The sequence below is a fragment of the Miniopterus natalensis genome, chromosome 16 (genome assembly GCF_054644295.1).
Source record: "Miniopterus natalensis isolate mMinNat1 chromosome 16, mMinNat1.hap1, whole genome shotgun sequence".
Classification (NCBI taxonomy): domain Eukaryota; kingdom Metazoa; phylum Chordata; class Mammalia; order Chiroptera; family Miniopteridae; genus Miniopterus; species Miniopterus natalensis.
The window spans coordinates 28,219,910-28,245,257 of NC_142096.1; the positions used below are offsets into that span (position 1 = coordinate 28,219,910).

At 40.0% G+C, this 25,348-nt stretch overlaps 1 protein-coding gene across 2 annotated transcripts in view; it reads right to left on the reverse strand.

Annotated features, from left to right (window-relative positions):
* Positions 1-25,348, reverse strand: part of STAU2 (staufen double-stranded RNA binding protein 2) — a 217,088-nt gene that overhangs the window by 96,643 nt on the left and 95,097 nt on the right. For both annotated transcript variants that reach the window (XM_087825442.1, XM_087825443.1), the window contains exons 10-11: positions 23,652-23,712; positions 11,063-11,370 (exon numbers count right to left, since the gene is read on the reverse strand). In XM_087825442.1, the coding sequence (XP_087681568.1) occupies positions 11,063-11,370; positions 23,652-23,712 (369 nt within the window). The remainder of the gene's footprint in view (positions 1-11,062; positions 11,371-23,651; positions 23,713-25,348) is intronic.

Sequence of the window (25,348 nt, forward strand, 5' to 3'; positions counted from 1 at the left end):
GACTGAAGGGTCCCGGGTTCGATTCCAATCAAGGGGACATACCTCGGTTGCAGGCTTGAACCCCGGCCCCAGTCAGGGGCTATGGGGGAGGCAACCAATCGATGTGTCTCTCTCACATTGATGTTTTCTTTCTCTTTCTTTCTCTCTCCCTTCCATTCTCTCTGAAAAGCAATGGAAAAAATATCCTCAAGGATTAAAAATAAAATTAAAAATATGATCACCCTTTGACATCAATTGGAAGTCCATGTGAAAGACATGACACTCTCCTAAATATCCAAACTGATAGTGAAAATGCTTATATGTCAGCCAGCTTAGCGTAGTTCTATTCTTTCTTGTAAAGAAATAAAAATTAGAAAGGACAAAAATACCACAAAACAATTCCAGTTGAAAAAATAAGCTTCAAACTTCACTTCTATCAGTGGCGTGGATACTATTTCTGAAATATTTAACTTTTCTCCCAGCTGCCCATAATTCACTGTGAGTCTTCAATACCCTATAAAATATCACGCGCCCTGCACACATTCCCCTTGGTGCATGCGTCTAACTCACATATAAAGAGCGATCTAAGGGTACATGTTTGCACACAGCTCCAGAGGAAACATCACAGCACCCAGCGAATGTGACAGCGGTTGCTGGTGGCCTCCGGGATTCCCCCACAGAAGTCCTTAGCTGGGCCCTCGGACGCTCCGAATAAAGATCGTATTTCCAGGCTCCCTTGTGGCTCCGATCAGCCACAGGGCTGAGCCGTGAATGAAGGAATTCTGTGGCCGCTTCTTGGGAACTTAAAAAGGGAATTCGGGTGTGTGCCTTTTGCTCTTCTTTTCCCATTTTGTCAACCCGCTGCTTGGCATGTGGACACTGCCACTGTCGACCGTGAGGAACTTAGGCGACGGCAGAGTGCTGGGTGGAGGGAACCTGGGTCCCTAAAGACTTCATGGAGAACATCACTCCAGCCTTAGACGGCAAGCTTATGGCCCTTTACTTGACACAAGAATAAACAACTATTTTCTTTAAGTCACCGGGCTTTTTATCACTCACACAAGTACCTAATTCCAATAGGGTTTTCCTATTGCTCCAGGATCAACACCAGGACCCACAGCCAACAGCAAAAGGAGCCCTAAGAGCTGCCAACGTTGAGGCCTAGGTCTCATTCCCTTATTAGGCCCCCGCCCGTTAGGAAGAGTCAGGAGAACTGGTCCAAACATCAAGAATTCTCAGGGGAACTCGGAGGATTCAGTGAATCATCTTGAGTGTCAGCCTGGATGACTACAGTCTTTACAGCGAGTGGGGTGGCTCCAGAAAAACAGCTGATAGAAAGGGGGCCCCTGCATGACAGAGACTGAGAACTGAACCTGCAGGAATCTTTGAAAGAAACCTTGGCTGAGTCTGATGTATGTCCCTAGCAGTTTGGAAGCAAATGAAAACACAGAGTGAGTACAGAGAGAGCAGAGAGCTTGTTGGAGGAGCCCTGGGTACATTCCGTACCTAGGATGAAGGGAGACACACTTACCCCTCACCTCCATGGTCCTTGGGAGGGAAGAAAGAAAATCTCAGCAGAAGTCAAGGGGCTAGTCAGGCTGACCAAAGAGACACCTACCAACAGAGGGGGTCAGGAACATGGAGCACTGGGAAAGCCCAAAGCCAACAAGGCCGCCCTGCAGGGACAGGGAATTACTTCAAGAAAGTCAAGAACATCACCTCCAGGGAAGCCAGCACTGGGTGAAACCAAGCTAGGGTGGCACCTTTCCTACTCTAGTGCCCTTCAGGCCCCCAAACACGAGAGGTAAGGCCACAAAACAGAGGAAGAGTATGGGGAAGACATGTCAGTGCAGATCAAGCCCCCATCCCACAGAACACAAATAAATAAAGGTCAAAGGTGCTGGCATGAAAGGGCAAAGGAAATCGATGTACACCCTCCGTCCTCCACAGGTCTTGAGCCAAAATGATGGGCTTGCAATGGAGAGATATGAACTTGGAGTTTTACAGTGAACTAGGCTACATTTTCAAAAACTAAAGGTCACCAAAAAACCATGGGATTTACCAAAGATGTCATAAAAGAATATGAATGGGAGGCCTGAGAGTGTGCAGGAAAGCGGAAACAAGAGATATAAAATCACTCCATGTTTACAGACCTACTGCGCAAAAACCAGATTAAAATATATGAAAAATATAGGAAACCACTGCACGAGGACACAGTTTTGAATTAAAAAAAAAGTAACCATAGACAGATAAAGGCTTTAAGAAAGAGTCACACTTTACATATTCATCAATCACTCATTAAAAAAAGTTTGATATGATTCTCTCTTTAGTTATGTATTTCTTCTTGAACAGAAAAATATTAGCGTTCATAAAATTATCAATTAAAAAGTGCAAATGACACTGAAATTTATCCTTCTAAACTTATAAATGCTTCCTATGATTCAAAGCATCAGCAGAAGCCAGGAATCTTAGAATAGTAGGCCGAAATAATCAGGGTAATAAAATTCCATTATGTTCTACAATGCACAAGTCTTCAGGATTGACAGACAAAATATTCCTGCTACAACAAAGCAGTGTGTTTCCATAAATGTGGCCCTAAAAATTCTACTATACAATGTTACAGGATCCTGATTATGATGCAAGAAAAATAAAGACAATTTTAGAAGATTACTAACACTCAAAACAGCATGTTCTTGGCCAAGCATGAAACACTATTGCTTAATAAATATTGCCCTAGTAAGTATTAAGTTGGCATTAAACATTTCTTAACTACTTTTTCAGGTCACTTAATGACATGATAAATCATCTTGCTTATTTGGGTCAACTAGAGTCAATAATACATATCTATGTTATTTCTACTTGCATATAAGTTAGCTAATGAATTAATTTATAAGTAATGTGTTTCTCCTTGAAAAATGCTTAGAACAATGCCTGCTTCGTGACTAGCATTAAAATAAATATTAGATATTCTTACTACTATTATTTATAACAATGTAATAAAAGATGTGACAAGGTGTGTAATTATTAATAATAATATTACATTAGGATAGTATCTGTCACTGACTTGTCATAAAGCTTTTTTCTCAGTCCTTTTCATAACCGAAATCAACTCCTTGTAACTAAAATGTAAACATATATTTAGCATGGCTCAGTCATATACCAGTGTTTTAGCTGTATGAGTAATCTGTTTCACTCTGCATGCAATATGCTTGTCACATTAATGCCTCAAAAGGGATAAGTAAATGAATGAAATCACATCATACAGACTTGTAATTATCTTTTCTCTGTTTTAGAATTCTTCACTTGGGATAAACTTTGAAAATTATAAGCCTATGTTTGGTGTACAAAATCTAGCAGTAATGCACAGAATTATTTCTAGCACAAGTCACAGATAGAAACTCTATCATTTGCAACAACAGATGTGTTGCAAGTACTGTTAAGGGACATAATTGCATTCTTACTTTAAGTGATGAGTAAAACCCTAAAATTTTGTTCTTTGCTTTTCAGTTTTCAATGACTATGCCACTGAAGGTCTAAGGAGGCAACTCATTAAGGTGTAAATTATATACACACATATACATATAGAGTTATTTTAGTTTTACATGTCCATCAAAAGAAAGCACCAAGAGATTTTTTAAAATTTCATATCTATCAGAAAAGGAGCTTCCTTATTTTGAAGTATGTACTTGTGTTTTAAAATACTCACATACACCCATTTATATATGTAAAAGAAGCTACATTAAAATCTACAGAGCTCTGCAAAGACATAACTTATTAACAAGGAAAATTAGTATAAGGTCAAAGGAAAATTATAGTCCTATAGGTAGTCAGTATGCCACCAAAGTTAAACAATGCAAAATCTTCTCCTACGAGGGCCAACCAACTCTACTATTTCACGTATTAGAATTCTATTGTATTGAGTATCACTTCAAAAAATGGGTATCAAAGACAAGACCTTATCAATCCTTCCATTATATACTGGCTTAATTCATAATGGTATTTAATTATTTTTACACAAATATTGAAGCATATTGCTTTCTACTCAGTAATTACAGATTTTAGAACATATTTAATATTTAAAATATAATTACATTCACGATAAAAAGACCGTTTATAACTTCTGCTTCCAGACAAGATGGAACAGATGTACTTTTCCCCATTCTTCCCGCTTAGTATATGTACAGGGTGGGGCAAAAGTAGGTTTACAGTTGTTCATATGGAAAATACAATAAATAATAATACAATCATAAACTGTTTCACGTACTCACAACTGTAAACCTACTTTTGCCCCACCTTGTATAAAGCAAATATAAGAGGACTCAGAAAAGTGGAGAGGAGAAAGACCAGCTAGGGATTCCAAGACCCAAGAAATCACAGAGAGATGAATTCCTGGGTTTTCTTTTATATATCCTGGATTGGGTGCTAGAGAAGTCAGCAACCTGGGTATAGTGGGGGGGGGGGGGGGGCCAAGAAAGCCTGTTCTTTATAACCAAAGGGCCAGAAAAAGAATAACTTACCAAGACAGAAAATGTTTAGACAAAACTGCCCTCCTCCAGCCAAACACCATGGGAAATAGAGCAGGTCCACCCCTACCACCACCAGCAAAGGCTGAATGGGGAGCCTCGACTTCCACCCTTGCCAGGCCCAATGCCCCAATTCCCTTTCAGGAGTGGTGACGGATAAGGCTGAATGGGGACTCATGACCTTCATCCCTGCTGGATTCCTAGGCTGACAATGAGGCACCCTGCCCTTCCTCACTGGAGTAGAGTTGAAAGAGGCACGGTGGAGGCTCAGGACCGTCACCACCATCCAGCTGCAACAAACCTCCTCCACCAGGTGTCAAAAGAGGCTACGTGGAGAAAGTGAACTCCTACCCATCTCTGGTAGTAACAAGGTGGCGCTCCTACACCCTCCTGGACAGGGGCCACGTCAGAGGAGGCTTTCTAAAACAAACGATTTAAATAAGATACAGAAACTTACACCCCCAAGTGTCCAGGATTCAATAGAAAACCACTTATTATACTAAGAACCAGGGTAATCTCAACTTGAATGAGAAAAGACAATCTTAAGATGCCAAAAGGTAACACAGATTTTAGACTTATCAGATAAGTGTTTTAAAGTAGTCACCATAAATATGCTTTAGCCCAGCCCTCGTGGCTCAGCCGTTGAGCACTGACCTAGGATCCAGGAGATCGTGGTTCAATTCCCAGTCAGGGCACATGCCTGGGTTGCAGGCTCGATCCCCAGATAAACACATTTCAAACGTTTTTCAACTACCCCTAATCTCTGACAGCTAAATGGGCTTTCTCATGTGACTGTGTTAAGATGGCAGAACTTTCCAGAAGCTAAAATCAGTCAAGGTCTAAAATTAATTAATAGCCTGGCTGGTGTGGTGCAGTAGTTGACTGTCAGCCCATAAACCTGTAGGTCAGGGTTCAATTCCTGGTCAGGGCACATGCCCTCGTTTCGGGCTCACTCTCCAGCAGGGGGCGTGACGGAGGCAGCCGACTGATGATTCTCATCATTGATTTTTCTCTTTCCCCCTCTCCCTTCCTCTCTCTGAAATCAATAAAGATATATTTTAAAAAGCTATTTAATAATTTCACATAAAGAAATGAGTAAGCTGATTACTAATAGGATGTTTTGCTTGGGTAGTCACTCAAATGTGTATTTATGTAATAAAACTTTATCTTAGAATAAAATACAAAGTTCCCACCAGGTTAAAAGAGCCAGAATTTTTAAATGACTCAGACTCAGTTGTGTATACAGTCTGGGGCATAAATATATTCATGAAATTTAAGAAAACCATTGACTACCACCACAAACTAGCCCTACCTACAAACACCAGTCTTCAAATACTGTACTATAGTTTGATTAAAATAAAGATTTGCTAGCAAAAATGTACCAGGCACTTCTGCTTGGTCCCAAAATAATGTACGTAAGGCCTACTTCATGCTCTGCTATACAGTCAGTCAGTCAATGAACGTCGGTTTCGTCCCTTGCTTACCATCCATCTGCTAAGGGAGGCATGCCCCTGGACTGCCAGAGCAGTTCATCTCAGTGTGTGCAAGCCCTCCCCATGCAGCGTCCCACATACGGTTCTCTGTCTCAGGAGTTGTCCCGGGTGAGAAGAGAACCATGCATCTAAGCCATTTTATTCATGAAAAAAAAAAAAGAGAAATGCGACACAGCCAATGCTGGAAAGAGGGGAATAGATCATTTCAACTCCACCTAAAATGAGCCCAGGTGTAGAAACACTAGCCTGACGAAGACTCCAGGTGTGTACCACAATTAACCTCATGCCACTAGGAAAAAGCCACCTCACTGCCAACCCTTTGTAGAAAAAGGAAATGTAATTCACCTTGAGATGGAAACTAATTTATTTTTCTTCAAAGATGATTTTCAAATAACTCCAACTAGAATTGTCATGTTGAGTTGAAATCTCTTCTGAACAGAAAAGGCTGCCGGTATCTCCACTTGGGGAGGTCACAGGACAGAAATTATTTCCTGCCGCACAGGGGTTCGTTTCAGATCCATCAAGGTCACTGTGGCAGGAACTGCTTTCTGGGTTTGCGTATGATTTTTTCTTTGAAATGTCTTATGTCTTATTATGTATGTGCTGGGGCCCAGGCTCAGGTACACAGTCTTTGTCCTGCGTTCCATGATGATTACGTTCTACAGTGATTTGGGGCGGAGTTAGTCTCGAATAGTTCATGCAGTGATAACGGACTGTTTTGCTCAGGCCTGCTTGCTCTTACCAGTATTTCTGTTACTCAGTACAGTATGTTTTTATGTGCATCGGGACTTCTTTCTTCAAATGTAACATTTTTCTCTACGGAGTTGGAAATTTTAGCAAAATGAGTTGCTCTGGTGTGTAATTCCACTGCTTTTGATGGAAGTACAGTTATGTGATATATGGTTTGCATCCCCTGGGGGATTTGGAGCCTGTAGCTATAAAGTAAGCCTGCTGTAATCACATTAAACTTCCCAAAAGGGGACATACCAGTTGAAATGTATTGAGTCTGAATTACATTTGAAAAAAGAGTTTTCAAGTAGATGTTTCAAAGCCTACTGACATTCTTACCTTGCTGGAAATAGCACCAGCACCTAAACTCACCATAATGAAAAGCCCCTCTGTAAAACACTCCTTAAATATGCAAAATAAACTAATGATGGCTTAACTGAGACACCAACTAAGTGCTTCTTTATATTCATTACATGAGAAAAACAAACCTAGTTTATCACATTTTACTCTGCAGGGTTCAAGAGCAACACTGCCCAAGGGGTGAAAACAAGGAGGAGCGTGAAACAGCAAACTGAAATTAAATCCGCTGGAAAGAATAATTTATTAAAATGCAGTCAGCTCTCCATATCCACAGGCTCCGGTCTGTGGATTCAACCAACTGCAGATGGTAAATATTAGGAATAAAGGCTACGTTGTTGCTGACGTGTGCTGTGTAGTCAGGCCTATGACGGCTGCACCTGTGCTGAACACACACCAACTGCTTTCTTGTCTTATTCCCTAAACAATACAGTGTAACGACGACTTACACACATTTACATGTATTAGGTGTTACAAGAAACCCAGAGGTGACTCAAAGTACACGGGAGGGTGTGCATAGCCTATAAATGCCACAGCACTGTATGTGCGCGACCTGAGCGTCCTCGGATTTTGGTATCTGCAGGGCTCCTGGAACCAATCTTCCGCCGATACTGAGGAACAACAGTAATTCATTTTCATTTTAATCTAATCATTTTCTAGTGACTCATTTAAACATAAAAACTGCTCATATTTAATTATACAAAGATATTTCTAGTATAATTAGTATAGAAAATCATATTAAAGGTATAAAAGCTTAGGATAATATAAATTAAAACATAACAAAAAAGTATTCTACTTCAGCTCAAATGTACAGCATTTCAAGAATGTCTCTCCCATAATATTTTCTTTAAAAAGTCACATGAGCCTGGCCGGGTGTGGCTCAGCAGTGGAGCATCAGCCTAGGATCCAGGAGATTGCAGTTCGGTTCCCGGTCAGGGCACATGCCCGGGTGGCGGGCTCGATCCCCAGTCGGGGTTGTGAAGGAGGCAGCCGATCAATGACTCTCTCATCACTGATGTATCTCTCTCTCCCTCTCCCTTCCTCTCTCTGAAATCAATATATATTAAAAATAATTTTAAAAAATTTTTTAAAATAAAAAGCCACATGATTTTGAAACATTTTGGCATTATAATGAAACAGTATCAAATTACACAACAAAAAGCCCTGAAACACTATGGTATGACTGTAATTTCAAATGAGCTTTTATGAAATGCATAGAAGTTACAGAAGCATATTGACTGAAACATAAAGTCTGAGGTTCCCAGAACTGATGACAAGGCCTTTTTCTAAAAAATAATAAAACAATCATTTAAAACATTCAAGTTTTAAAAGAGAATAATTAAAACGCACTCTATGAAACTGCAAAGAAACAAATGTTCATTTATGACAATCCAAAAGTTTGCTTCTAAAATGTGACTAAAAACTTTAGGTGAGTCCAAGCAAGAATAAAAGAATTACCAAAAATATGCAAGTGTTCAGTCACATTCTGCTCTGTGAAGTCAGCTTTATTAATAACTTTACTTGTATAATAATTTAAATTCTTGAATAGATTTAAGCAAAAGAATGTGAGCTTAATACCTACATTCGGGTGAGGAAATGAACTTCTTGTAATTTATAAATTTTAATTAAAGATTGAATAATGGAAAAAATTAAAGGTTAAAACAACTTAAATTTTCAGTACACGACTATAATTTTACTTTGTAATACAATATAGCTGTCACATCAAATTTCAATGGGCAAAGAAGGCCAAGGAAGGGTTTATACAATACTTAATAAGCAACAGTATCTATTCAGTGTACAATAACAAAATAAAAAATACTAACCTAGAAACACAGTAAAAGGATTTATTGTTTTTAAATTCCAGAAATAAAAATAACAGAATAGCATATATAATTAAAGGGCTAAACAACCCAGCCCTACAATTTCTAAGCTACAGCCCAATTAAAACATTTAAGAAATAGAAACAATCTATGTGTTTTTCTACCAGGTAAATATACCTGAGGAAGTTACCTATAAAGAAATAGGCTTTAAAACTCTTAACCACAAAGGACCTTCTACTGTGACATGCAGATGTGGATGTACCTCACATGACTCTACAGCCAATGCCCAAGATTCTGCTCACTGCTCAGCAGCAGGTTGCGATCCACCAGAGAGACAATATTTCACATCAAAACGGAGCTCATTCCACCAAAGAAGCCTGTCCTACTCATTAGTATGTAAAAGTCACAGTACGAAAATTTGGAAATGTTTAACTTGTCCATAAATAATGAATATTATCTCTATGTAAGCTTTAAAAAAAGGAGCAGTCAGACCAATAATGGGAAAAACAGGCTACATTTTGACTAAAGATATGTTAAAATTATTACTGTTTTCATTTGCCAAGAATAAAGAAATAAATACAAATAAAAAATTGAAGCAGCAAAATTACATCTACCATAATAACATCTCCAAGCAAAAAGTCAGCTCAGAGCTTGAATGCAATTTGTGCTTCGTTTCTAAAAATAAAAAAAAAATGCAGTTACTCTCAGGCGTTTCTAAATGACTAGATTTGTAAATAAGCAGTGGATTTCTTTTCATGAGAGTTTACTTCTAGTTTGTCCTCTGAAGATTATACACAGAACTAAAAAGTACTTCGCTTTTTCCTGGTACTTTAAGTGTGTGAATCAAGGTCTTTTTATTTTGAACAGTGATTTATTGTCATTCTTATAATAAACAAAACCAAAATCTAAAATTTTAAGCATTTAAAATTTCAGATTACAGAACCAATAACTGGTAACAGTTTCTTTAATTTCATATTAATAGTCTAATTAAAAACACAAATGACTACCTGGCAATAGATGTGAATGAATCCATTTCCAGTGGGGGGAGGGGAAACATGCAAAAATCCCCCCACCCCCAAAACACATGATCTTCTTTCTTAGTTGGTATCTAAACTTATAAAATTTGTATAAATACATGATCATACTACATAATACAGATCTTCTAGAGCATGTCTAAAGAAAAGTACAGTTTTTGGTCTTAAGGAATAAGACTAGGATGGAAAAGGGGATGGAAACAGTGACGTCTGGGGAGCACCACACTCCCCCACACAAGCGCGGTCAGCTGAGCAGTCACAGGCCGGTAAGGCAGCTGAGGAATCAGAACACAGGGTTTCCTCTGCCTAGCCTTACCAATGCTTTTAAAAATTATATCCATAAAGGATTGTTGGATGTTTTGTTTTGTTTTTTCTAAAAGGGAACAAAACATAAATAGGAAGAAACGTTTCTATGCCCAAATTCGTATGCACCACCAGTTAAGGGACCATGGCCAGCTGCAGACTGCCCAGTGGAACCGAATGGGAGGTGCCATCCGAGGCAGGTGCGACCCCAGGCGGTTCAAACCATGACCCAGTAAAACAAATACATGCTGTTATGCCTCAGACAACTAGGAAGCATTTCATTACTGTTCTAACACCAGGTTTAACTAGCCCCTAAGGTCACAGGCTTCTAGGATGCGGGAACCTGAATGTGACTAGGATAGAATGTTAAATTCAAAACTGCTGTAAAAGTATCAATAGAAAAACTCAACCTTACTGTTGCGGGAGGGAGAACCTAGAGCTCAGTACCACTGCCAAATGTATGAAGGCAGGATTTTTGTTTGTGGAAGACAGAGAAGAGTTAGGGGGACCCAATCAAGACCAACTGGATTCCAGAATAGAGGAAAAAAAATTGTTTTTAAAAAGAAAACAAGAATGAAGAGGAGGAGGAAAAATGGAAGAAAGCCAGGCAGCCAAAGAATCACCGGGGAGAATGAAAACTGAAAGGCGAGGCATGTGCGCGCGGACCTCTATCCTGCCGCCTGGGCCCCTGACAACTGACAATGTAAGTGGCGTATGGGTCACACTAGCAGGCAAGGATGAGCTTTCTGATGGACAGAGATGAAGGATTTGGAGCTAATGAATTGTTTTGTTTTCTTGGTTTTGTTTTTGCTTTTAATTCATACCTGGAAGCCTTGAATCCTTGCTAAATATTCCAGCTGTTTTGAAGGTTGTACTGCAGAACAAGGGGGAGGAGGAGAGCTTCCTTTTAACCCTATGGCTTCTGCCGTAGGAGATGTTCCATTCATAAGGAGTTCCCTGGCAATTGTGGCTGAACTATTCGAGGTGGGAGATATACTGAAGAAAGAGCTGGAGGGTTGGTTCATATCTTTGGGTGACAAATAGCCTAGGGTAGTGCCAGAGATTACTTTGTGGCGGCTGGCTTCCATCTCTTGATAAACATCAGGAGACAAATGAAGAATTCCTTTTGGAGCTATAAATAAAATGAATGAACATTGTTATTACACTTAAAAATAATTAAATAGAAACATGTTAGCATATTAACACAATGATTTCCGTTGGTGTGGTAATGAAATGAGAAACACTGTCCATCAAGCATCTTCCTCATATTTGCAGAGGCAACTGCAGTCTCCATTTAGAGGATACTGTATGTTTCAATATTCCTAAACTCAGAAGTTTAAAAAGTGCCAGCAGCCCTGGTCAGTGTGGCTCAGCTGGTATAGCATCATCCCATGTGCCAAAAAGTCACCGGTTCGATTCCAGGTCAGGGCACGTTGCCCAGCTCGTGGGCTCGATCCCCAGTAGGGGGTCGAGCAAGAAGCAGCCAATTGATATTTCACTCTCACATCGATGTTTCTCTCTCTCTCGAAAATCAATAAAAACATTAAAAAAAAAATCCAACATAGTGATTTCAGTGAAACATGTTTATGGTCAGGAAGCTGTGGCGGGAAAGGGATAAATGATGTGTAGACCTGCAATGGGAGATCAGATTAGGAATATGCAGTGTCTTTGCCCTGAAATTTAATATTTTATGAGCTCATAAAAGAGACACAAAACCCCTAATCAATGCAATTGAGACACAGCAGGTAAAATGAAGGCTGGGTCACTCCAAAGCTGAGGTACCATCTCAGATATCCAATGGCCTACTGGTGCTCTTCACAGACAACCCTAACCCATGAACACGTCAAAAAGTGACAGAGCATCTTCTTCCCCAGCTGGCACTGTCTCCTATCTGGGTTATCTCATCATGACAGTACCATCTAGCTACTCGGTTGCCTAACCTAGATTCCTGGAAACCATCTTTGATTTACCCACAAACTGCCTAGATTTTGTCCGTTCGTCATCAAGTGCATCATACTTCAAGCCAGGTCATGAACAGATCGTGACACCCAAAGGAGCGAGCTTGGGCTGTGCTATCAGTTGGTGGAGTGGTAGATGTATAAAAGCAGCACTTTCCTTATCTCAGAGATGTTTCAAACCACGTTAGCTTGTTCTAATAACTTTGGATGAGATAATAACTCACAAATCATAGAGACACAACTTTGCCCTTCCCTCTCCTGCCATTAACCTTCTGGTTCAAGACTTAAATGTTGCTTTACTTTTTAAATAACTTTTTTATTTTTCAATTACAGCTGACATACAGTAGTATATTCGTTTTAGGAGTACAACACAGTGATTAGACATTTATGTAACTTACAAAATGACCCCCCTGATAAGTCTAGTACCCATCTGATACCACACATAGTTATTAAAATATTACTGACTATAATGAGCCGTCCTCCCCTAAAGATTAACATCTAGGCCTCAGCTGTATTTCAGCTCCAGGCCCAGAAAAGCAGCGAAACCAGACAAGTGGCGCACAGTGGCTGCCTCAGGACAGCTACACTGACTAATGACGTCCTGCCTTGGCACTGACCAATCAGTGGAGACCACGACCCTGAAAGAGCACCCCTGGGAAGGTGATGAATATTCTATGGAGACCCTCCCCTGAGACCTCATCTAAGATTTCCCGCCTGCAAGAAAGAGATAAATACACTCAGGACAAAGGACCCAGTGCTGCACGCTCTCCCCACCCCCACCAGAGGAACACACCAGCGCCATCTTCTCCCCTCTGAGGGGACCCCATGAGACTTGCAACCAGGGGAGCAATGGGCAGCGGTAGCTCATCCAGGGCTTACCCCCGAACCTGTCTCCAAGGTCCCCGAACCTTTCCCCTTCTCTCCCTCCCCTCGCCCCCATCTGTCTCTTTCTCCCACTGCTCAGGGAGCCAGAGCAGCCCATCCCCTGGTCCTCCTTCTATGCTCTTCCTTGTTTCACTGTCCTAAGTGTATTTTTGCTGCAGCCAATAAATTCTTGCTTTCTTTTCTAAAAAAAAAAAAAAAAAAGCCACATTATTGACTCTATCTGCCATGCTGTACTTTATGTCCCTGTACCTATTTTTTTTTAAAATATATCTTTATTGATTTCAGAGAGATGAAGGGAGAGGGAGAGAGAGATAGAAACATCAATGATGAGAGAGTCATTGATCGGCTGCCTCCTGCACGCCCCCTGCTGGGGATGGAGCCCACAACCCGGGCCTGTGCCCAGATGGGGAATCGAGCCTCGATCTCCTGGATCCTAGGTCGATGCTCAACTGCTGAGCCACGCCCGGCTGGGCTGACCACTTTTTAAATGAAATATACACTTACACTATTTAAATGGAGACAAAAATCAATAATGCAAAATTTGAAGGAAACTTCTGAAAATTAAACTATAGGAAAATGTTGATAATGGGGAGGCTATGCATCTATGGGGACAGGAGGTACACAGGAAATGTCTGAATCTCCCTCTCTATTTTCTTATAAATCTAAAACTTCTCACGCCTGGCCGGCGTGGCTCAGGGGTTGAGCGTTGACCTAGGGTCCAGGAGATCACGGTCTGATTCGGGGTCAGGGCACATGCCCAGTTGCAGAGCAGTCTCCAGCGGGGGGCGTGCAGGAGGCAGCGGATCAAAGACAACTCTCTCATCACTGATGTTTCTCTCTCGCCCTCTCCCCCTTTCTCTCTCTATGAAGTCAATAAAGATATATTTTTTAAAAGAAGTTCTCTAAAAAAAAGTAATTTAAAAAAATAGCAATAACAACAAAAAAAGGCTTACATTTGTCTTAGCACAAAATGTGACAAAGAAAAGACCACAATAATAGCAGAGTGGCAAATGGACTAGACTGGAGCCACACTATCCAAGTTCGAGTTGCAGTGGCCGGTAGCCTCTTAACCCTGCTTTCCTCGTCTGTAAAACGAATTAGACAAGAGGAACTTGAAAATCTCCTGCAGCTCTGCAAGTCTATAAATCATCTTAACACAAACCAGAAAGCCTGGAATAAAACAATACACTTGAATAACATCACCCCAAAAGCCTGTTGAGTGTTTCTTAAAATGAGCTATTACTAAAGTTTTTTCCATCTTAAGAAAAATCATGTCATACAGATGGCTGCTCCATTGTTAAAACAAACATTTCACATGCTTTCTCAGCCATTTTAGTGTTTTTACATGATCCACCCAAATATCAAACTGGTATCTGAAACAATCATCTGGACATTTTCCATGTTATGAAACGTTCTTAAGAAATAATTCCGGTGCATGATATATAAAACATTCAAGAAAATACATACTTAATCTTAGTGGAATTCCTTTCAAAATATCATTCATTTTTTCTTAATTATCAGCAAAGTGATAGATCTACAAATAAACATGTTGTCTACAAGGGTCAAATGCAGACCTTGGAGTCAGAAGGTGCCCGTTCAAGCTTTCGCTCCCTCCAGCCCACTAGGGCACGTTATGAAACCACCCGAGCTTCAGTTCTCGGGTTCACAAAACGAGAGGCTGGCCACTCTCCAACCTTTCGCACTTCTGACTGTGGGTCTGCTTTCTCTCTCCTATGCATATCACGTTTCGAGGACCGGTCTTTCGGACAGACCGCACTTATTTAGTAATGATAAGTCCTTTTACTGTTTCTTCCACCAAAGGCTGCCAATCCGAGAATCAGAACAGCTTGGCATAAGATTTCAGATACACTTCTGCCCCAAAGCCAAAAAACCTACTGAGAATGAATGCATTATTTCCCATTAGGTCGAAATGCCAGTAATTACACCTGTTATGACATCAAGTCCAGCCAACAGTGAGCTGGGAGCCAGAGCTCTATGATATCTTAGGCCACTTAGACAGTGGGGGGAAAGGGAAAACACTGTATTTTGTTCATTTGTTCAAATACTGAGCACTGAAAATGTAGGCATTGTGCTATATTGTTTTTTAAAATAAAAAAACAACTGATTTTTTTTCTTTTTTAAAATTTTTTTATATACCTTTATTGATTTCAGAGAGAGGGCAGCAGAGGGAGAGAGAGATAGAAACATCAATGATGAGAGAGTCATTGATCAAGCCCACAACCCGGGCATGTGCCCTGACCGGGAATCGAACCTCGATCTCCTGGATCCTAGGTCGACGCTCAACCACTGAGCCAGGCCCAGCCGGGCACAACTGATTTTTTTCTAATGACACTTGGTCTATTTTTTTAAGTTTTCTCTCCTTTTTTTTTTTTATTGGGTGGTGGTTAATCATGTTTATCTTATAGATTGACCAGCTTTTTAAGAAGCAGTTTCAACTTGAAAAAAACTTTATTAAAATCACCAATAATACCAAAAATAGTCCAATGCAGTCAATCAATACTTTCTGAATAAATTAAGGAACAAATGCTACATCCATTCTACATACAAGTTTTAGGGAGACTGTTACCACTGCCTTCCTAGACCTTCGCCCCCAACCACACATTTCCCAGGGGCTTCTTTCCGTCAATGCTTTGACCACCCTCACTCCTCTTACTTCTAGTGTCAACAGGACTTTCATCTTTTAAATTACTTGTACTCCATGTAGTAAGGGCAGAAAGATCATGGGCCAAGCACATCTTCCCTCATAACTGCTTTAAACAAATAAAACTTTCAATTTATTTATGTTAAAAAACAATAAAGGCAATGATTAAAGCTGGTGCATGAATAAATAAACAGAAGAGAAAAAGTCCAAAATAAAACCAAATCCATACAGAACCTTAGTATCTGATAGCAGTAAAGTCTAGATCAATGCAGTGGGGATTAAAACTGGACCTGGCCCAGCCGGGCATGACTCAGAGGTTGAGCATCGACCCAGGATCTAGGCGATTGGGGTTCGATTCCCAGTCAGGGCACATGCCTGGGTTGTGGGCTTGATCAGTGACTCTCTCATCATTGATGTTTCTATCTCTCTCTCTCCCTCTCCTTTCCTCTCTCTGAAATCAATAAAGACATATTTTAAAAAAACCAAAAAACTGGAACCATACTTTCAGCCTAAATCCGAGATGGATCACAGATTGAAAGACAAAAAATAAAATTACACAAATTCTAGAAGGTAACTTAAAAGAATTTTTTATAGTCTCAGAGTGGGGAAGACATTATTAAGATTACAAATGCTAAAAAAAGACTATAAAAGAAAAGGACATTCAAATACATTAAAAAGAAAGCCAAACTTTAGAAAAAAATTCCATCGAAAACAAGAAAAATATTAGCAAGTCACATCATAAAGACACATGCACACACGCTTATCAAATAAGAAAAAAAGACCAACTATCGAATCTTAAAATGAGCAATAGCTATGACTATCATTGATGTAAAAAGTACAGAAATGACTCAAATGTACAAAAAAGTACTCAGTCTCATTCATAATAGGAGAAACGCAAAATAAAACTACATTGACCACCATATTTCAACTATCAGATTGGCAAAGACCCAGAAGTCTGAATGCCCCGTGTTACCGAGGTTGAGGGAATGTAATCTCGTCAACTGCTGGTAGGAATGTAAATTGGTCAGTCTCCATTGACGTAATCTGGCAACAGCCATCAAAATCCTAAATGCACATGTTCTTTGACTCGGTAATTCCACTTGTAGGAATTTATCCAACAAACATACTAACACATGTAATCTAATATATGTATGAGGTTTTACACTGTAGCATTATTTATAATAGAAAAATACTGCCCATCAGTTAGAAACTGGTTAAATAATAATAAAGTCCTACGCATATTAATATAGAAGGACCTTCAGGGCAAATTATTGTAAGTGGAAAGAGAAAACTGTAGAACAGTGAGTCTAAAGTGCTAAGGGATAAAACAATATATGTCTGAATTTGCTTGTATATGTATGAAAAAATTCTGGAACAGCACCAAACAAACTGACCAACCATATATAACATATATACTTGCTTAGGGGAAAGTGTGCTAATGGGGACAAACGTGGGGGTAAATTTTTTACTTTTTTGGCATTTTTAATTTTTACTCATTCAATAGACTAATAGAAAAGAAAAATAAAGAAACCTACACATTTCTCTTGTTTTAAAAAATATCATAGGCCCTGGGCCAGGTAGCTAAGTTGGTTAGAGGATCGTCTTGATAGGCCAAGGTCGCGGGTTCGATCCCCAGTCAGGACACATACAAGAAGCAAATAATGAATGCATAAATAAGTGGAACAACAAGTTGATGTTCCTCTCTCCCTAAAAAAATCAATACAAAAGAATATACTTTAAAAAAAAAAAAAAAAAAAAGCCCTACCCAGTTTGGCTCAGTGGTTAGAGCGTCAGCCCATGGATTGAAGGGTCCTGGGTTTGATTACGGCCCAGGGCACACACCTTGGTTGCAGGCTCAACCCCTGGCCCCCGTCAGGGCACATGCAGGAGGCAGCCTATCCATGTGTCTCTCCCACGTGAATGTGTCTGTCTGTCTGTCTCTCCCTTCCTCCCTCCCTGACACTGTCTCTGAAAAGCCATGGAAAAAATATCCTCAGGTAAGGACTAAAAGATAAAAATAAAAAATAAAAAAATAACCACAGAAGTAGGCTTCAGTATAGAGATAACTGCTCCCCTAACTGTTTAATACATAGTATTTGTTTAAATATAACCAGATTGTGCAGGCAGGCCAAAGTTTGTGTATATGTGATTACAAAAACAGTATACGTCTATTAAGAAAAAAATACTCCCTTATATTTTTCCCTTTCATTTAAGCTCTAGAAAGAATGGGCCTAAGCTTGACATTCTTTCTTTCTTTTTCTAACAGTTTATTGATTTTTAGAGAGAGAGGAAGAGAGAAACATCAATGTGAGAATGGAACAGCAGGCGGCTGCCTCCTGCACGCCCCCTGCTGGGGGTCAAGCCCGCAACCTGGGCATGTGCCCTGACCGGGAATCGAACCAGCAACCTTCTGGCGCCCGGGACGATGCCCATCCAACTGAGCCACACCCGCCTGGGCGCTTGACATTCTTATTGCTTCAGAAAGGCAGAGCTAATTCACAATCCTGGCAGCACTATGTCACGCCTGTTTCCCCAGCAGTTGGAATCATCGTTTTTAAAACCTTGCCAATTTTTATGGATCAGAAATTACGTAACATTTAGTTTTAATCTGCACTTTCCTGATTGCTGAACAATTTTTCATTACTCAATGTCTGTTCTTTTTAAATGTCTCATTAAGTCTGTTGGCCGTTTTTCTATCGGGATGTTTCCTTTTTATTAACCTGTATTCCTTTGTGTACATTTAACCTGCTGCTATATGTGCTGCAATCTACGCTTTCTATTTGTCATTTGCCTTTTTATTTTCTGATGCTGTTTCCTGAATTCGTTTTTAGTTTTTATGTACCTAATCGATCTCTGGGTTTCTTCCACTTCATCCCTTGCTCTCATGCTTAAAAACACTCTCATACTGAGCTCAATAAACGCGTCCTTAAATTGCTCAGATGGTTTCCTTTCTTAAGAAACATGTACCAGAAATCGCTTCTGTATAAAAATATGAGCCGAGCAAAAGTAATCTAAATCACAAAAATTTTAATTCCTTCCATCTTTCCTGAGACTAATTCAGAAAAATGTGCTACCTGTGTTCATCTGATTAAAGACTCACTTTCTAGTTTACGATACTTTCTCCTTCAATGCATGGGCCCTGAACGACAAACTCCACTGGTCTAAAACAGAAGCAAGCTTAATGCTGTCTCTCATCTCCCTGGGTTCAGTGGGCAAGAAAAGAGAACCCTGGTCAAAACAGGAAAAGGGCTAATGCGTGTCACCACTCAGGGAGGTCCAACAACGCCACCAACATATAAGGGGAGAGCATCTTTCTGGAACATCTGGATATTCCTATGCTCGGGGAGGAACAGCATTTCCACCTGCAGGCTCAGCAGGTGCAAACAGCAGCAATGACAGTGTCCGTCCTGTTGACATGACTACTTCAGATGAACAGCCCGCTATTTACTGGGCCACACTTGGTTCAAAGGCCATCAGCTACGCGGGGACTGGGCTGGCTGGGCAAAAGAACCCCACTGACTCCTTTTTTTAAATGGATGGCTACAAGTCAGCTACACTTTTAGATTTCCAACACAGTATTTATGTCGAAATAAATAATTAGGTTGGATCGCTCAGCTTTATACTGAAGTCTAATTGGCTCCAACTAATTTCACTGTCACATTACAAAGTAGTTTCTGTTATGGGAGCCCCAGAAAGAAATCATAGAGGGAACTGTCCCAAAACACTTAAAGAGCCTATTAATCTATTATCTTAAAAGTACAAACCTTACCCAACAAGAATGAAAAAAGTGGAAGCTCTAAATACCATGCACAGCATCTGGGGGACATGCACACGGTTTATCTGTCAGGTTGCCGGGATGGTTTAGCCTCTGGTTTCAGGATGTACACAAAAAGTGACCAAAATTTTAGTAAGTCAACTACAGTACTAAAAAGACCAGTAAGAACTCTATTCCATCCCAAACATATTTGTCTTGGGCCATCTCTAATGAACCTAGAAGAGTCAGCATATTTCACAGGGGCTAAATAAAACTTTTTAAAAGGTTAATGGAAAAATACTTATGTGAAAAATGCCTCCAAATAATCTTTCAGTGGGTGGATTCAGCACATACCAGTGAGTACCTTTGAGCTCAATCCAATTTTGAATTAAGCTAGAGTTCACCTTTGAGAAACAATGAACTTGTTTTTAAGTAAAACTCTGTATTAATAAGAAACGTGGCATGTGAATACAAAAAGATACTATCAACTGAACTGTATCTAAATGTTTTACAAAGTTTTCCATGAACCGTCAGTAGATCTTTAAAACACATAATCTTTTTTAAAAAGTTGCTTGTCATTCATCTGTAAAAATCTAGCTTTTCATGTGTACGCCAAGCATTAAATTGCCCTGTGCTAAATTTAACACAAACCTCACATTACAGAGTTACGTGCTCTTGCCCTTCAACGTGACTATGACAGGGATTCAAAGGGTAAAAACACACTTAGAACAGACTACCTTCAAGTGCAATCGGGTCCAGTGAAGAAAGCCTGGGAAGCATGCAAACGTCAGGTCCATGTTTTAAATCTGTAGGCAATCAAGCCAGGGACCAGGCTATGTAATCACAATCACTTGCAAAACCATTTAAACTATTTTTTTGTTGTAATTGTTAGCAGTTTCTTAGGACTGTAATCTTTAAAATAATATCTTCCACCAAAAAAATAATAATGTCTCCCACTTCAAAACTTAAATGCACATGGACATGTATAGTTAGGTGCTAACTATGCCAGGTTAAAACTCTCTTCTTTCCCCTTTCAAATTCTGCCTTCCTTTCTTTTAACTTGTGTACACTATGGCTCCAAGTTAATTTCAATTTGTGAAGTAAGGTCGAGTTTCACAAAGGAAACAATGAAGAAGAGCCCCTTTATGATACGATGACATTGTGTTTTTTATAAAGTAGTATGTTACCTTTTCAGATGTTATTCAAGGAAGGCTAATCATTTTACAAAGCTTACATCATCAGAGTCTCAGCATTTACAGCGCTATACGTAACTCTTCACAGAGACATGCATCGTGAGATGCACAGTGAGTTACTGGAGGCGGGAGCCCAGGTCCGCGAGGCGGCCGGCACCGGCCACCCAAACTCCTGTCCCGGACACGCCGTCCTGAGAGGTCCCTGCTCTAACTCGCTGCAAAGCACACGCGAGCACAGGGATCTTCACGGGACAGAAACCGCTGAGGGCGAAACGTCACACTTCGGGAACTGATTAAGTACAGGAGGGTTTAACCTAAATGCTACCATAATATATGAATTTAAACCAAATTTAGGTAATGGATTCATCACCTGAGTGATCAGTTCCTAAGGAGAGACTGACTTTTCCCCAGTGTTCTCTTTAAGAAGCTAGAGCTGGCTCCGGAGGACTCCGGGGCCCACTGCAGAGAAGCAGCCCCCTCGGGGTGGGGCGGCTCTCATCCTGCGTGGTAACAGGCAGGCCCACTGAGCACTCGCAGGGAAGGACCCTGGGCCCCCTTCTCGCCCCCCACAGCTGGGAAGGGATGAGGGATGGTCGTCCTTCCAAATTCTCAGTGTGAGCTACAGCAGCCCAGAGGAAGTCCTGAAGTGCATACAGCATGATTAAGTTTTAGGCTGGCTTCAAAAAGCTTTACCACATCTAAGGCTATATAGAAAGCAAATCGTGTATGCATTCTTACACACGAATGATCACTGACCCTCAACGGCCTCTCTGATCCCTCTCCCCCGACTTGCGAAGGAGTTCCCAGATTTGTTAGCAAGTTAAAAACCAACAGACACAAAAGTGAAGAGCCAAAATATCACTGTTTGATGATGGAGCCTGCAGGTTATTTATCATGTGATTTCATGTTAAAGTTGTCAAGTTAAGAACTGACTTCCATATTCAAATAAATAATGTTTATACTCTTTGAAAAAATGGCTAGTGCCAACAGAAACTATGGAAGTATAAACTATATATTATTTGGTCACCATGTGCTTGCAAAAAACACCCGAGAGATAAAAAGCGTAAGGAAATTTTGGGCAAGCCTACCCAGAATTATGCACGTTTATTAAATAAGAGGAGGGAGAAGGCAAGGAAGGATATCAACACTCACTATGTGCTTGCTAGAAAACAAGCGCTGCGCTAAGTCCTTCACATAAAACTGAAATCAATTTAATGCTTCTTACATTCCCTTACCATGTAATCAGAAACCTAGAGTCAAACATCAAAGGAAGTAAACTCTCTGAGAATCCTGAACTGATTCCATTTTTTCTTTGGGGTACATGCTAAGCTATCACATTCATCATCCTCATATATAGAGATCAAAGGCTCAGAATCCTACTAAATTATTTCAATTATTCCCAGAAAATAACTCATGAATACCATTACATCACTGAAATATTCTTTACAAGAGGTTAGTTTTGATAATCCAAAAATTCAGTTGTTGTAAGCATGCTTTGATAAGCTTGTTACTAATTTCGTTATACATCAAGAGACGAGATATTATCCAAGAATAAACTAACACTTTACACACTGACGTATATTCAGCATCCAGAGCTTATAAGGAAGAACACTAAGGTTAGAAATGAGTTTGACTCCACTGGCTCTTCCCTTCATCTTCATTGGCTGGTATTTTGTTTTTACTGATTTATAGTAAAATGGTCACTTCAGTGAAAATAAATGCTTTTCGGGAGAGGTAGGGAGGAAGTTAAAGATAAATGTCTCTGCTTCCAAAGCGTAACAGCCTGATCGCAAGCCCTTGAAAAAATAACTAAACTGAAGTGGATTTTTAAGCGTCTGATAATCCTATAATTAGAATGCAGTTATGAGCAACTTTATTCCTACATTCTGATATTTCAATTATTAAAAATTCTAATGACTCAGCACAACCTGAAAAATGCCTCTTGCAATGCTAAATGAAAAAACACAATACAAACTTTTGCCAACGTCACCAGACAAAATCTATCATCCGTATCTGCTTTCCCATAGAAGATTAAGGTCACTGTCACGTACAATGAATGAAGAAAATCTAAATGGAGATGCTGGTTGTGGCCGACTTAGAACACTGAGGTAAGTCACCACGAGGCGAGTGTTTAGGGCATCATTCTTTGCATTAAAGACAGAGTAACATTCTGAATTTTAAGTAGTTTTAACAATTGCTCTTTAATTGTTTAAATAACTGGCAGGTCATTAAAATCCTGATGTATTTTCACAACAACAATATATAGAAGTCATAAATACTATTTGATGTGGTAGAAATAAAAAAATCTTCACAGCTATCTAAGAAAACAGAGCAAACTTTTCGCGAAAAAGGCGTAAAATCATTGTACATTCGTGTTTATGAAATAATCCTCAGTCTCGAAAACCATGGACAGCACAGCTTTTAGAGATCACTATATCAGAAGAACAGGAATTCTTCAATGCTTGTAATCTGTATTTTGAACAAGGGCCATACAGTGGATTTTGTAATACTTTATTTAGATTATGTGTGAGCTTAATCTGTTTTAATTAATAAAACTGAATAACTTTTAATGTAAAATATAATTATGTAAAAATGTGTGTTTACCTAAAAAGAATTACAACTGTGAAAACAGCTGATTTTAGAATATAATGAGCATGTAAATAACTGCTTTTCTTTTTGATTCTTTCATACTATAATTATGCTGCAATAAAAACAACTTAAAATGTCATCACTATGTGAATTAAATGGTACCCCGTCTGCGATGCTTAACCACATTAAGAATATGAGCACCTCTGTCTTCCAGCAATTCCAGAAAGGCAAACACCACGACCTCCCTGTATCCCCCCCAACACTGAATATGGCATTTTGAGCCCAGACAGACCCAATAAATACCCAGTGACCTACTAGTCAATGAACCAGTGATGAACACCCAGCGTAGTTAACATAAAAGTGAAAACTTACTGTTATTTGTTGGTTCAGGAAAACCAGCTTTTGGACCACTCCATCCTTTGTTTTCCCCTGTCTGAAAGATTAAATCAGTTGTTAAAATCTAAAGAAACAGACTTATTGAAAAAGAAAAATGTTAAGTAATCAATTAAGCCCAGGAAAAGGCCTCTCCCACAGCCAGTCTGCTTATCCCGGCCATCCCTGACCCCAGGGCGTGGACATGACAGTAACTAACTTGAACAGTATTATCTCTCCGTTTTCCACATTCGAATCTGTTTCTTACGTCCCGTTCCGCTTTTATCTTTACTTACAATGTAAGTCATCAAAAAAGCCCCATATTCAGTACATTATATACAACACCAGCTCTACCCAGGTGGTTAAAAAGTAATTTGTAATTTTTATTCAAATAGTAAACAATAATCATCATCACATGTGCTAAAGAGACTAAAGGACCTTCCTTATTCCTCCTGAGGTCACGCTAACAGCAGCAATGTTACTGTGTCTGCTCGGGAACAGCCCTATGACAGCGGTCACCAAATATTGCTAATGACAGGTACAAAAATTGAAACTAAGCCCTAACTTTAAGTAAAACTTGTAATATCCTGACTTTCACCAGATGACCTGATATGTTTGGTGTAAACTCAGAGAGTTTGAAGTAGTTAAGTATTTTATCAAATTAATCAGTGATATTAACTGATCTTCTTTTTTTGTGTGGAGCTGATGTTATGGATCCCAGGTACTCCAGGAAAAAAGGCACATTTCCTATTATAACCAGCATTTCATACTTGTTATCAGGTGTCAAAGATCAAATGGATAATTAAATCCAAATATAAATAAAAATACAATTCTAGGACATAGCCACTGTAAAAGGATGGAGGAGGGTGAATGTTTGTGGAAATGCGGGTGTATGCTGGTGGGGAGGCCAGGACACCCCCGCTTCTGCTCCTGTGAAGTACGGGACGAGGCCCCAGAGTGAGAGGGAAGCTGACTGAGGGGAGCGAGCTGGAGGAAAGTGTACACAGTAGGGAATAAGCACTTTCAGGACGGAAAGAACGGGCTGGTTAGAGGAATGCAGACTCTCAGACATCTGAGGGCCCAGCTGAAGTTGGTAATAGTAAGCTTCGCACTTCATGCAGCCTTTTTTTTTTTTTAATTGATCTCAGAAAGGGGGCAATGGGGGAAGAGAGAGAGAAAGAAAACATCGATCGGTTGCTTCCCGAATGTGCCCAGCCCCTGGATCCAACCCAAAACCTCTGTATGTGCCCTGACCAGGAATCTAACCCTCGACCTGCTGGTGCACCGGACAACACCCCAACCAAGCCACCCGGCCAGGGCCATGCAACCTTTCTTAATTCCTCTCCTTCTACTAATAACCAAAGTTATTTAAATATTAGGTTATATTCCCTATGCCTGATTTTTCACCTTCAACTGAATCTCACATCTACCGCTCTCTCATTTCTACCCCAACACTCTAAAGAAACTGCTTTTGTAAGATTTAGGCTTAAACACAACAGAGTGAACACAAGGAGAAATCTCTCTCCCAAAACATCTCTAAATCAATATCCCATAACTTCTCTCTCCCTCCCTTCTCCCACCCGCTGCCCCAGGACTATGAAAGGAATCAACAGCAGAAGAGAAAGGTCAAAGTCTGGACCCTGGAAGGCAGGCGAACAGGCTGAGCCTAAGGTAGCAGAGGGCAGGAGGCTGAAGCT